At 50.8% G+C, this 14713-nt stretch overlaps 1 protein-coding gene across 1 annotated transcript; it reads left to right on the top strand.

Annotated features, from left to right (window-relative positions):
- The first annotated feature begins 230 nt into the window (after positions 1-230).
- On the top strand, positions 231-10279 carry MB (myoglobin). The gene is made up of 3 exons (XM_036866958.1): positions 231-406; positions 5926-6148; positions 9591-10279. Exons 1-3 carry the CDS (start codon positions 312-314, stop codon positions 9735-9737), a joined length of 465 nt encoding a protein of 154 aa, XP_036722853.1. The 5' UTR covers positions 231-311; the 3' UTR covers positions 9738-10279.
- Positions 10280-14713: the final 4434 nt, after the last annotated feature.

The following is a 14713-nucleotide window of genomic DNA, read 5'->3' as shown; positions in this document are numbered from 1 at the left end:
TCCACACACACAGCTCCTCCCCCCACCCCAACCTGAGGCCTGAGTTGTCCTACCACCCCACAATGGCACCTGCCTCAAAATAGCTTCCATGTGAGGGCCAGAGAAATGAAAAGATTAGACCCCTGCATGAAAGGGGGGGGGGGGTGCAGGGAGGGGGAGAGAGAGAGTGAGCGAGCTGTCAAGTGATCTCTGTCAAGCATCCGGGAAGGTATAAAAACCCTTTAGGGCCAGGCAGCCTCAAACCCCAGCTGTCGGAGCCAGGACACCCGGTCAGCCCACACTCGCTCTTTTTCTCTTCTTCAGACTGTGCCATGGTGCTCAGCGACGCAGAATGGCAGTTGGTGCTGAACATCTGGGCGAAGGTGGAAGCTGATGTCGCAGGCCATGGGCAGGATATCCTCATCAGGTAAAAGGAAGAAATCCCATTTGCCCTATCACCTACTTCCTTCCCAAAGATCAAGAATGTTCGCCTGCAAGGTGGAACGGTTGCCCGGGGTTGACCAGCTGGCTGCGTTAGTTGACTTTGTTAAAGCCCTTATTTGGTTCTCCTTTGCTTTTATGTGTCAGAGATTGGAGTCAGGAAAGGAAAGGGGATCCATCTCACACCTATGCCAGCAGCTGGAAGGAGCTTGACAATCAAATCCTGGATGCCTAGAGCCCACTAAGTGGTATCCTAGAATTATAGACAGAATTAACAAGAAAAATCTGAGAGATCTGTCTCACCTCACCTAATGGATGAGGACAAAAAGGACCTGAGAAGGGAAGGATGACCCCAGAGTCACAAGTCCATTAAAGTCTGTAAAATGTCAAGGCTAAGACATGGCTTTCAACATGAGATATGTAGTTCTAGAGCTGCCTCTGCCACCGAGCAGCTGTGTGACCTTTAAGAAGGTACACAACTTCTCTGAGCCTCAATTTCTTCTCCTATAAAATGGGTGGAAATCCTAATATATACGATATAGAGTGGAAATAAGAATTAAATAAGATGATGCATGTAGGGGGCCCAGCATAATTCCTGGCATAGAGTGAGTCCCAGAAGGTGTTAATAACTATTATAGATGAAGCTTAGACTTGGGCCCTTTAAAGAATTATAATTAGTAAACAGAAGACAGAGACCCATTAGTGACTTTTTTTTTTTTTTTTAGAAACCTCAAAGGTACATTTTTAGTTGTTTTTTTTTTTTTAATTATCTATTTATTTATTCACTTATGGCTGTGTTGGGTCTCCGTCTCTGTGCGAGGGCTTTCTCCAGTTGCGGCAAGCGGGTGCCACTCTTCATCGCGGTGCGCGGGCCTCTCACTATCGCGGCCTCTCCTGCTGCGGAGCACAGGCTCCAGACGCGCAGGCTCAGTAATTGTGGTTCACGGGCCTAGTCGCTCCGCGGCACGTGGGATCCTCCCAGACCCAGGCTCGAACCCGTGTCCCCTGCACCGGCAGGCAGATTCTCAACCACTAGCGCCACCAGGGAAGCCACCCATTAGTGACTTTTGATGTTGAGTATGTCTTGAATTTGAGGGCTCAGAATAGTCTCCAAGCACATCTTGCCTTCTGTAGCAAGGGGTTCCTGAATAAACAAACAAAACCCCCCACAAAATTCTGAGTTTTTAAAGTAGAAAATGGCTTGTGGCTTGTAAATAGAATCTCATGTCCCAGTTGCCTTCTTCCCCAAATGGTGATAAGCTCTCCCCTCCTCCTGGCCCTTTCTCATGCTCTGGGCAGCACAGGTCAAAAGCCTAATGGGATGTATGTACATCAATATTTCTGCACGTGGGAGAAGGTGGGCCCCAGTTACCACCAGTGAACAGACTGTCTTTCACACTTTAATTTACAGATGAATATTTCCTTCTTTATGAGCCAAAGTAGGTTATCTTCTCCCACTTAGATGCCCTTTCAGCCTCCCTCGGGCTTCACCCATCTCCAGCTCCCAAATCTGGGGAGAATGCCCAGTCCTATAAGCCCTGTTATCTGGAGTTCGAGCCCTTAATAGTTCATGCCAGAAACACTTGAGAGAGGACAGTCAAGTTCTCTGTTAAATCTAACTGATTAGATTCTTGGGGTGTTCCTTTATGTCTTTCTCCTCTTGTGTCTCTGTCGGTTGGCTACTTGGGTTGCAACAGGTCCTGCCTGATTGGACAAAATGCTCCCCCAAAGTTGACATCAACTCCTCAGCCATCCATTTGCCGTGTGACCTTGGACAAGTCGCTAGTCCTCTCTGGGTCCCATTTCCCTATTTGCTGAGTGAAGGGATTGCCTGCCACTGTCTCTGAGATCCCTGCCTGCTCTCATGCCCTGGCATTCTCTGACTCCATGATCCTACCTTACTTTTGGAGAGGTGGCCGGGTAGCTGGGGTGGGAGACCAGTTTGCCAAGCAGGAGTCTCTCCCAGGTGATGTGGGGGCTGCCAGCCCTAAGTCAGTGACTTGGACGTCTTGAAGGAGACTTGGGGTATTGTGTCATGGGGAAACATCTCCTCCTTTCCCAGGGTGGATCAGAGAGAACTGCCTGGGGCCAGGTGCCAGGGACGAGACATGATGCTGGAGACTGCTGGCCCCTGGCAGACCCCAGAGAGCCCAACAGCCTGTCACGTCTTAGGCTGTAGGACATGCAGAAACCACGCCAACTGGTTCTGCCCTCTTAGTGTTTGGGATATGGAGACAAGGAGAAGGGGCTGCAAACTCCTAGGGCTGAAAGTGCCCCTTTAAGACCTGACCTTTTGGTTCTGTTCCAGATGCTGAACCTGGGCTTTCTTACTCATCTTGAAAAGGTCATTTCTCCCACTCCTCTGATTATAAAAGAGGGCAAATTCTGTTCAGCTGAGTCTGTTAATAAAACACTGAGGGCTTCACTGCAAGTATGTGATCATTATGTTCTAGAACATAATAGCTGGAAGGTCAGTTGGAGAGTCTGGCTCCAGGAAAGGGGGGGCTCAGGAGGGAGGAGGCTGCTGAGAGGGCTTCAGGCCCCTGCCTTTCCTTCTTTTCCCCAATTTTTTTCTGCTTTATTTATTTTTGCATTTGAACAAAGGATTTTGAGGCCATGGAAAGTTTGAAAGCCACTGCTGGTGGCCAATGCGTCTCATGTCGCCGGGAGGAAACACGGCCCAAGAGTCCGAGCCACCCAATGGCAGCTACAGACAGAACCAAAAATTCCCAATCCTACCGATGATGATGATGGTGGTGGGGACAATGATGATGGAGATGGTGATGATGATGATGACGATGATGAGGGAGATGGTGATGATGATGGAGGAGATGATGGTGATGGTGATAATGGTGCTAGAGACGGTAAAGAGGACAGCAAATATTTATATATAGAGTACACAGTGATTGCTAGACCCTGTGTTAAGTGTTTCACATATATTTACTCATTTAAGCCTCACAACAACCTTATGAGGTAGATATTATTATGATCACCACATCTAACAAAGAGGTTAAGTAACTTGCCCAAAGACCCACAGCTGGAATTCAAATCCAGGCGACTTGGATCAGTACGCCTGCTCTCGACCCCTATGCTACATCATCCCACAGTCTTGACACACTAGAGATGCATTCCCATCCTCATCTGGTTCTTTGGTTCTAGAGCAGAGAAGGATTTGTGCAGGCCTGGGAGAATCCTCTGTCTTCCGTGTGGGTGTCTGATTGGGCCCCAGCTCAGAGAACAGCTGGGAAATGGCCTCCTTTCCCTCTGACTTGCCAGCAGACCTGTGATAAACTAGGCAGGTTGACGATAGGATTGAGGATGAAAACACAAGGCAAGTGAGCACTTCTGAAACACTGGAGAAAAACCCTCCACCCGTTTCTACAGGGCGGGGGCCTTCCATCTGCTCCTTTTCCGGGTAATTGCTGTCACAAACATCCAGGTATGGCCTCCTGTGGCTGCCCTGGGGGCTCCCAGCTGCAGGACTCGGGGCCAAGAGAGGGAGGCGGCTGTGTGGTGCCAGGATGATCTGGTGGGCTCTCCTGAGCCCAATTTTTCTGCCCTGTTTAAAGCGAACCTGGCTCTCTCTCTGGCTGGCAGGTGCTGAGAGTGGAGGGTGAGGTGGCGGTCAAACCTTAGAACTTGGAGGCTGAGAAATCAGCTAGACCAACCCTTTTGGTTTACAGATAGTTACGCCAAGACCCAGAGAAACCGAGTGACTTCTTCAACTTCACACAGCACATCGGAGGCAGAGCTGGGGCCAGAACTCAGCTTCCATAATTCTCAGTGCCGAAGTCTTTCTCCCAGACATCCAGGGAACTCCCCAAATGTTTGAGATCCCTGGCCGCCTTGGGTCCCAGGTCCTTGGCCCTCTTCTGCCCCAGACAGTCTTCCTCCAGTGTCCCGACCTCAGGCCTTCGCCTGTGGGTTCTGGGTCTTGCATCTGTCAGGCAGGAGTTCAAGGATCATTGTCACCAGATAATAATAGTCAGGAGCTCAGGGACCCTTGTGTGAAAGGTGCCAGGGATGAACTGTCAGTGATGTACAAGGTTTGGCCGGCACCCCAGATGAGGTGGTGACATTGGGCATGGCTGTGGACAGCCCTGAGTGTTCTGGGGAAGCGGGAGGGATACGCCCCCTGGGAAAGGGAGCGCTTCCCGTCCGTGCTACGTCGTGCATGCGTGTGCGTGTGTGTGCACACCCCTGTGAGTATGGGTGTGTGCCATGAGATACTTGTGCACACTGGAGTGTGTTCACAGTTAGGTTTAAGGGTGTCGCAAAGCCAGGAAGCTACAAAAGAGGAACCTTTAAAAGAACTGAAGCCATTAGACAGGAGAAGGGGGAGTCAGGGCAGACAGGGTCACTCCTGCAGAGGTTTCAGGGTGCGACACAAGGGAGAGAACGTGAGTTATGGAACCATTCATGTGGGTTTGTGTCTGGGCTCTGCCACTGACCAGACATGTGACCCTGGGCAAGTCACCTACCTCTGTGGTCTTCCGTTTGCCCATGAGTGAAATGGGGAAAATCACTCCCGCCCAGGTGGCAGGTATGACTCCCTTTAACTAACCTCCACCTTTCCGCAGCAGGAAAAACTGAGGTCCAAGGCGACAGGTGGCTGCTCAGATCACTGTGGCCAGCTCACTGGGACCCTGGCAGGAGCTGGGACCTGGTCTTTAGCGGTGGCTCCCACCAGGGACCCTCACCATCGGTACTGTGAGGGGCCAGGGAGGTGCAGGGAGTCAGAGCAAAATAAGCAAGAGCTTTCTGAGGTTTCTGAGCTCAGACTAGAATGGCTCTCACAGGTAGTAATGAGTCTCCTGGAGCCAGAAGTATTTAAGAAGCCAAAGGGCGATCCCCAGGCAGGAAGCTGCAGAGATGGTCCCCTGCATGGGCTACTTTTTGAGTCACTCAGACCTGATTTCAGTCTGGCTCTTCTGCACCCTGGCCGTGTGATGTTGAGCTAGGACTTCACACTTCTTAGCCTCTGTTCTCTCATCTGTAAAGTGGGAATAATATGTCCCTAAAGGGAAGCGCAGGTGCAGAGCCTAGCACGGACCTGGCACACAGTGGGTGCTCAACAAATCCAGGTCCTTTGGCCCCAGTGCTCCCCCTTTTCCCTGCTCCACTGTGATGCCATTTAGTCATCTATGCTCCCAACAGCTTAGAGGAAATGGGGGTGAAGCCAGGTGCAACGCAGAGATGTCTTTCTTTCCTGCCTTTCACTGTAACAATGAATAAGAAGAAGATGATGATAAAAATATTTAATAATAGCAAGCATTTATACACTTCTTGTGTGGCCCTCAGCATATACTATCTCATTTAATCCTCACGCTTCTATAAGGAGGGACTCGTTATCTCCATTCCTTGGATGAGGAGGCTGAGGCACAGAGAGGTGAAGTGAGTTGCCCAAGGTCACACAGCTGGGAGCTGGGAGAGCGTGGGCTTGAACTTGGGTCTGGCCACCTCCAGACCCCCTGCATCTGACTCCAGCCCTCCTTGTGCCCACAGGCTCTTTAAGGGTCATCCCGAGACCCTGGAGAAATTTGACAAGTTCAAGCACCTGAAGACAGAGGCTGAGATGAAGGCCTCAGAAGACCTGAAGAAGCATGGCAACACCGTGCTCACCGCCCTGGGGGGCATCCTCAAGAAGAAGGGGCATCATGAGGCGGAGCTGAAGCCCCTGGCCCAGTCGCATGCCACCAAGCACAAGATCCCCATCAAGTACCTGGAGGTGGGCGGCGGGACCGGGGGCGGCTGGGAGGATGGAAGGAGAGGCCTCAAGGGCATGAGATTTGGGTTCAAGTCCCAGCTCAGCCACTAACTTGCTGGGTGACCTATGTCATTCCTCTTTGTTCCCCTGTTTCCTCATCTGTAAAGTGGGTTGCCACCCACTTTGCCTTCCTCCTGGGTCATTGAGAGTCAACATATTTCTCCCCCAAATTAGTATCTTGTTACCAAGGAGGAAGTGGATATGGGATGCACAACTTGCATTCTCTCCACAGGTAGGTACCGTTATCACACCCACTCGACAGATGAGGAAACTGAGACACAGAAAGGTTAAGTAGCTTGTCCCTGGTCACAGAAGTAGCAAATGGCAGAACCAGGATTCAGACTAGGTCTCTATTCCTCCAGAACCCCGGCTCCTAATCCCTGTGACACTGGGAGTCGGAGACATACAGGTCTCGTTGGCAGGAGTTCAGCAACTGGGGCTCAATTCCGGGTGGGAATTATTAGTTCCTACATCTTTACAGATGAAGAGAGAAAGCCTCAGGTGTCAGAGGCATAAGCAATTGGTTTGAACCCCCTGTGATGGGCTGAGAAGTTGGGTGGGCTGGGGAGAGCCTGAGCTTCGAGTCCTATGTCTAGAACCAGTGGGAGGAGGGGACGTGGCAAGAGGGAGCACTAGGGTTCTGGGGGATAAAGGATCCTGTGGATATCAACCCTGGGGATGGGAGCAGCAGGCAGGTTGGTGCAGCAGTAAAGGTAAGGATAATTATGATAGCTCCCAGTTAGGATGGGCCATAATAAGCTATTTGCCTGGGTCACTGCATGGAATTCTCACGATTTCCCCATGAACGTAGGAATTGCATTCAGTGTTTTCTTTCCCTCTCACATAAAAGAAGTTCAGAGGTAGGGAGCCCAGAGCTGGTATGGAAGCCCCATAGTCACCAGGGATGCAGGTTCTTTCTGTGTTGCCATCCTTGGCATGTGGTGTCCACCCTCAAAGTTGACTCGTGGTCCAAGATAGCTGCTGGAGCTCCAGCCGTCTGGTCCATATTCCAAACAGAGCAAGAGGAAGAGAGGAAGTCTCTCTTTTAAGGAGCCCTGGAAATCTCATCCAACAATGTTTTTTACATTTCATTGGCCAGAAGTTAGTTACAAGACCACATCTATCTGCATGGAAAGCTGGGAAATGTAGCCTATTACCACTCCAAATACAACTAGTGTTCTCTTACAAGGAAGAAGGAGAAAATGGACATTGGGCAGGCAGTTAGCATTCTCTTCCCCAGGTAGGTACTCTTCTCATCCCCATTTTACTGATTTGGAAACTGAAGGCTCAGAGAGGTTAAGTAGCTTGGCCCAGGTCACCCAGCTTATAAGCCAGGAGGTACAATCTGATCTATGGTACTCTGGAACCCAAGCTCTTAATCCCTTGTGGCACAGCATCTCCCATGAACAACCACCACCACCATCCTCTTCAGCCTCACCACCCTGCACCCCTACCTGCTCCCCCAAGTCACACACAAACCATCCTGCCTGCCCATCTCAGCACCCCAGACATGAGGAGCGGGTCCTGCATCTGAGATTCTGCACGAGCAGTGGTCCCTGCCCTCCCCATCTTCTCTTGGCAAATCCCTGTTCATCCTCCAAGGCCCAGCTGAGACGCCACCGCCTCTGTCCTGGCCCATGAGGCGGTCAGCTGCTCCTTCTGCCAGCGCTCCGCTGCGAAGGCATTTCTCCCCATCGCTGCCATGGCGCCTGCCCGGCTGTATTGTAATTTGTCTCTTTACCCAGCTGTCTCCTGGCTGGGACACGAGCTCCTCAAGGGCAGACCCTGGCTCCTCCTCTATCTGAACCCCAGTGGCATGTGGAGGTGTTTACAACACAACTTGAATGATGGATCCCCTCTCTAGGGATGAGCAGACCGGCTCAGAGAGGGAAAATGATACAGCCAAGGTAGCACTACCAGCTAGCAGACTAGAGCCCAGGCCTGCTTAAAACAGGTTTAATTTACTGCATAATCCCTGCAAAAGAATTAAGACAGGGCCCCATGTCTGCTCTTTCCCTCACTATGGAACCTTCGTCTGTGCTCTTCATAAGAAATTTCTCCTTCTCACCTGTGAGTGAGGGGGCACAGAGGGCGCTGGGTGCTAAAAGCAACTATCTTTACTCAATCTTCCAGCTGCCCCAGCCCACAATTTTCTAAGTATTTGTGGCTCTGCCACTGACCCAGGAAAACTGAGTGGGGGGACCTACTGGGGTCACGAGCCCCTATTTTACAGGTGAGGTCACACATGGAGGTCAGGGAGCTGGGCCTGGAACTTGGGTCTCTAAGTTCTCCATGGGCAGGGCTTGCTGACATCAGTCCCTCCCCCCACTTCGTTTTGTTGTGTTTATGACATTAAAAGGGAATTAAACATGTGTCCAAATCGATGGCCAGCAGCACGTGTTTGTGGAGCTCTCCCTGTTTCTGAGCCAAGCAGGGTTTACTAGATGTTGACATTTGTGCTTCTGAGGCCGCCCTCAGTATATGCTCCCCCCCACTCACCCAACCCCACCCTGCTTTTGGCCACTTGCACCCCCGGCGCCGGAGAAAATGGGCAAACCCAACCGCGGTGCCTTCTCTGTCTCTGTCCCTGGCTCTGGCTGTCATTTGTCCATGATCCCCTGGGTCCACCTGCTACATGACCTCAGTGTGGGCCTCTGTAAAATGACACCCTTTGACCACAGGCCAGGGTAGTGATTGGCATCAAATCTTTCTGAACTGTTGAAAAAGCACAGTAGCTTCTTAGAGACACAAGATCTTTCAGTCCCTAAAGCAGTCCCGTGCTGTAGAGATGCCTGTGTCCATTTTCCTGGTAATGACATTGTGGATGGTAAAGCAAACAGTGAAGGTGAGGCTGGTGTAAGATACAGTTGGTCCTGGGGCTGAGTTGTAGGCCTGATCCCTTTCCTCTTCCCTTCTCTCCTTCCCTCCCACCTATATACTTCTGAGTACCAGCTCTGTGCTTGGCACAGAAAATATGATGTTCTGACCCCCTGCCCAAACCCCAAAAAGGCTATTTAAAGCAATCTCCATCCTAAGCCATTAAACGCAAAAACTAAATACACACAAATGGAAATAGTTTCTTTCTAGATTTTCTGAGTGCCAAATCCTGGATAAAACCATGGAATAGGAGCATTTCCCTTCCTTTCCGAGGTTGGGTCCTCAAGCTGAGCACAGCTGAGCTGTACCAAGATGGGCCTCCGTTTCCCCATCTGTACCTGTCTCGCAGGGTTGTGGGATTAAAGGAGTTAATCCATGGAGGCCGCTCAGCCGCATGCCTGATGTATAGTAAGTGCTCAATAAACAACGACCCTGGAATAAAGAGAAGATGGGTTCGGGCTGATTCCCATCTGGCCCCTGGCTTGTCCTGCCCGTGACCAGTTCCCCTCTGCCCCTGTCCCTGCAGTTCATCTCGGACGCCATCATCCATGTTCTGCACAGCAGGCATCCTGGGGACTTTGGTGCCGACGCCCAGGCAGCCATGAACAAGGCCCTGGAACTGTTCCGGAAGGACATCGCCGCCAAGTACAAGGAGCTGGGCTTCCAGGGCTAAGCCCCACCCCCCATGCCCCTCTCCCCACCCACCTGGGCAGGGAGGGAGGGGACTTAATCTTGTGTAGCTGTAGGGTTTGCTTCTGAGTGCCTGCTTTGTTTGTGAGAGGCGGGTGGGAGATGCGGAGGCGCTGGGGGCAGGGAGGGGGATGAGGGTTTGTTCAAGTGGTTTCACGTGCCTGGGGACCGGGTTTCCTGTGGAAGGTCGTCAGCTTGGTAACCAGGAGAAGCTTGGCTCTCCTCACTGTGGCCGGCAGTTTGGGTCACACTCAATTCGCCTTTCACCTAAATTCCAACCCAGTTCCTTCCAACCTCACCTTAAATCCCCAATCCAAACTGTCAACCTAAACTCCAGCCGTAATTCTCTGATCCATCACCTCACCCCGAGAAGAAAGCAGAATGCCCCCCTTGCACTGAGAAGGTCTGGGCTGGGCTGGACAGCCACACCCAGCCCCTGGGATGCGTGGTGTCTGGAACATAAGTGTACCTTCTCAGGTGATGGAGTGACTCACCTGGCTTAATAAAAGACTCGCATGCCATAGACTCTGCCTGGTGTTTTTCATCCCCTGGAGCAAGTGAAGGGGGGGTTCAGAGGGAGAAAAGGCCATGATGGGATTGTGTGTGCAGAGAGCCTTATGGGGAGGAGGAGGGGAGGGAGGGAGGAGGATGGGCAGGAGGCAGAGCCACCACTCAGTGGCAGGGTCAGTGCTGGGCACTGGGAGATGGAGGGCAGAGCCTCGTCGGGTGGGGGCAGCAAGCAGTCGATCTGTGCCAGGAGCCCGGGGCTGTGTGAGCCCAGAGCAGAAGATGCAGAATCAGGGGAAGATGGTCATTGTGGGTACCACAACTTAGGTAATGAACTCAAGGATACTAGTTAGTAAGTGGCAGAGCTGGGTTTAATGTGTGGCCTGGAAGCTGGCAGGGACTCCAGCTGGGGAGACAGCTAGGCGGCCAGCCGCTGGCAGGCGCTGACCTTCTGGCCACAGAGCAAGGACAGACGCATGGGGAATAACTTACCGACACAGGCCAAGAGACACAATCCCTGTCTACAAAGGCCAACCGCATAGGCAGAATGTGTAAATTTCGCTCCAGGGACCCAGAATAAAACCTTGGCATGCGACCGCAGCAGCCAGGAGGCAGGCTGGAGCAGAGGCTACAGACAAGGGTCTGGTGGTCTGGGTCATGGCGGGTACCCAAGCCGAGAGGGACTTGAAGAGCACCCAAGATGCCCAAGTCCTCGGCCCCATACATCTCCAGGGGCTCCCAGGACAGGCAACCTCGTGCCCCCTGCCCTCAAGTGGCCAGACCCCTGTGATGAGCCCGACCTCCCCGCCCCAAACCTCAGACTGCGCCAAGGTTCATGGCCACTGAACAGGCCAGAACCCATCTTCAGAAACAGACATGTCTCAAATCCTAACGGGCTCATTTATCAGGCTGTGCTGCAGCGTTGGAGGACAGAGTAAAAGTCCCCCTCCTCCCGCTCTGCTCCAGGCTTTGGGAATTCTTATGCTATCTGAGAAGTTGAGAGAGGAGGGGAGGGGAAAACAGGAGGAGGGGAGCTTTTTGATCTGGAGCCTGGAGAAAAATTCCATGCATTTATATAGTAACTCCATTGAATGCCCAGGCAAGGAACACTTCTGTATAGGATACATGTGCAGGATCTAAAGTGGAATAATCTGGTCCCTGCCTTCAAGCAATTGATAATCTAGTCAGGGAGATGATGTGCTCTGATAATTAAATCAGGGCAGAATAAAAATCAGGGTCTCAGAGAAGTACCAGGCATTTGTCACACACATTAAGTATTCGTTCAACAAATATTTCTGGAGCACAGCAGGTAAAGATCTGTTTATACCTTTGACGTGCAAAAAGGGTAACTTCTTTTTTTCTACAACTCAACTGAATTTTTATTTGGAATCCTCATTGTGGCTGGGTGGCAGCAACTTAATCTCAGTCTCTTTGAGGTTTCTCCCCCAATCCAAATGTCCCTGGGGTTTTGACTAATTAATTCCAAGAAGCTTACATGTGCCAGGTTGTAGTGTGTATAGGCAGGGAGGTGGCAATCTGGTCATTGCTGTCATCTGTCCCCAGTAGTATCCTCAGGGATGCTGCACCCCACCTGGTCTTCAGTTATTGCCCCCATCAGGCACTTATGGAAATTCTGAGGCTGCCCAAGGCTCCTTCTGCCTGACGCCACTTCTTTCCAGGGACCCGCCCCAGCCCCATTCGGCTCTGCCTGGAACATGAAGCACAGGTTTCCTCTGTTCAGACCCCACAGGGCTGTTTGAGCTTTCTCTGCTTCTGGCAGGGATTAGCAGAGCTTGTGCCTGGCTTCCCTGTACGGTTGTATGGGGTGTGCACTGCACATGGGTGCCTGGCTGGGGTGCGGGAGGGGCTAATAAGGCTAGATCCGGTCTGTGATCCAGTTGCCAAGCTGTGCACCTGGAAAGGGTGCCTTTTCCTCATTCACACAAGGGCGCTCTCTGAGCTAGCAGGGGCCCCCAGCAGAGACAGAACCACTTTCTTTGGGAACCGCCACCAACTGCAATCTTATTTCCTTTTCAAGTCCTTTCCTTCTGATGGTTCAGAAAATGATTTTCCAGCTGGGCAGCAGAGATGCCTCATGACTTCCTCCGAATCTTTTGCCCTTTCTGTGTGTTCTCTCTGTTCCTCTCAGGTCTGAGCTTTTGAATCTGCAAATCCAGGCAAGGGATACATTTTTCTTGCTTTCAGCTGTTACATCCTTTCTTGAGGCTTGGGCACAGAAATGCCTTGCTGTCTTAAAAGGAAAGAGCAAAGGAGGAAAGGAAATCCCAGGGGAATATATAGGCTAATATTTTTTAAATGTGATCCTGCAATGGTACATATTCTGCATTGATCTAACAAATATTTCTTGAGCAAATATTATGTGCCAGGTCCCACCCAGGTTGGGACTAGGGGTCCCAGCTTCAAATAAGGTAAACATGGTCTCCTCCTTCGTGAAGCTTCTGTGGAGTGGGAGTGAGAAGGAAAGAATCTGGAATCCGCACTTCCACCACAGGGGGCGCAGGTTTGGTCCCTGGACGGGGGAACTGGGATCCCACATGCCCCACAGCGTGGCCAAAAAAAAAAAAAAAAGAATCTGTGCTAGGTCTTGAAGGTAGCAGGGAAATGTATTCATTAGACAAATATCTACTGAGGGCTGCAGCATACCAGGCCCTGGGCTCACTCTGGGGCACCCTGGTGAAGCCCACAGGCCTGGCCCCATCTTTGGGGAACTCATGGGCTTAGGGCCCTGGGAGTACGGAGATGGGAAGGCTGAGCCCTGAGGAATCTGAGGAGATGGGGGGGTGGTCCAGTCACAGGGACTAGTCTCGGAGATGGCTTATTAGTCAGAATTCTCCAGAGAAACACAGCCAATAGGATTTTTTTTAAGTGTATTTTTTTTTAAAAATTAATTTATTTATTATTTATATTTTGGCTGCGTTGGGTCTTAGTTGCTGCTCAGGCTTTCTCTAGTTGCGGCAAGCAGGGGCTACTCTTCGTTGTGCTGCACGGGCCTCTCATTGCAGTGGCTTCTCTTGTTGTGGAGCACGGGCTCTAGGCGCGCGGGCTTCAGTAGTTGTGGCACGTGGGTTCAGTAGTTGTGGCTCGCGGGCTCTAGAGCACAGGCTCAGTAGTTGTGGCGCACGGGCTTAGTTGCTCCACGGCATGTGGGATCTTTCTGGACCAGGGCTCAAACCCATGTCTACTGCATTGGCAGGCAGATTCCCAAGCACTGCGCCACCAGGGAAGTCCCAATAGGATTTTTATATATAAAATATCTCTTCAAGTGTCGCCTTTCCTGCATATCTATTATCTATTATGTCCTTCTGGAATCCCCATGAGATGTTTTTTACATGGGCTCAAACTGTCCTCCATGACTCCTATTTTCCGCCTCATGGCTATTTTGCATACAGAATTTTCCTTATTTTCTTGCTTGCACAGTTATACATTTCTTCCAGTTTTTCAAGTATTTTTTTATCCAGAATCATTGAGGTATTAGGATTGTATTTCACACTATCTAGTCTGCCATACTTCCAGAAGTGGACATCTTTACCACAATTTATAATTATGACTTTGGTTTTTCTCCCTTGTTGTGTTTCCTTTGGCTTTTTGTCTCTCCCCTATTGGACAGAGAGGGTAGGGGTCCCCTCAGTTTTGTGTATCTTTGCATACCTACCCCCTCGCCCAATGCCCACTCCATCATGGCAGCTCAAACGGTGTGAGCTGAAGATGGGAGCGAGGCCGCCCTACTTCTCTCCTGGACATGATGGCATGTTGTAAACTGTAAAACATTGTAAACATTAGGATCAGGAGGCATCAGTGGAGCCTGGTTCTGAATATCTGGTTCCTGAGGTTGAGGTCTATGCATCTGTGTGTGTGTGTCGTCTCTGTGAGGGTGCCGAGAGTGTGTGCAGCTGTCTGCGTGAGTCTGAGGGTGTGAACCTCTGTCTAACTCCTCCGTTGTGAGGTCTGATCTCGACCTTTAGTCCCTTTGACCTGCTGCTCTGAGATCCACGGGACTCACACCCCCAGGACAGCCAAGGTGACCTCTTTGGGCCCTAAAAACCAGCTTTAATGTCTCTGCCTGGGACTGTGGCTTTTGGGGTGGAGCCAGGCTGAGAAGTTGCAGAGGACGTAAAAGAAATCAGAGCTTGGGTAAGATCTGGGAAAGGCTAAGTGTTAAACTGTGAACAGCTGTGTGCATGATGACTCATTTGTGCTCGACTTAGCACACTTTAACTGAGCAGAGCTGGAGGCATCAGGTGACGACAATATATGTATACATATGGCTGATTCACTTTGTTATACAGCAGAAACTAACACACCATTGTAAAGCAATTATACTCCAATAAAGATGTTAAAAAAAAAAGAGCAACATCGTTTTTTTTTTTTTTTTTAAACTTTTGGGTTTTATTTATTTTATTTATTTATGGCTGTGTTGGGTCCTCGCTTCTG

This window comes from Balaenoptera musculus, chromosome 10 (assembly GCF_009873245.2).
Source record: "Balaenoptera musculus isolate JJ_BM4_2016_0621 chromosome 10, mBalMus1.pri.v3, whole genome shotgun sequence".
NCBI classification, from domain to species: Eukaryota; Metazoa; Chordata; class Mammalia; order Artiodactyla; family Balaenopteridae; genus Balaenoptera; species Balaenoptera musculus.
Note: the sequence above shows the minus strand (reverse complement) of the source record. Positions and strands in the feature narration are given on the sequence as shown.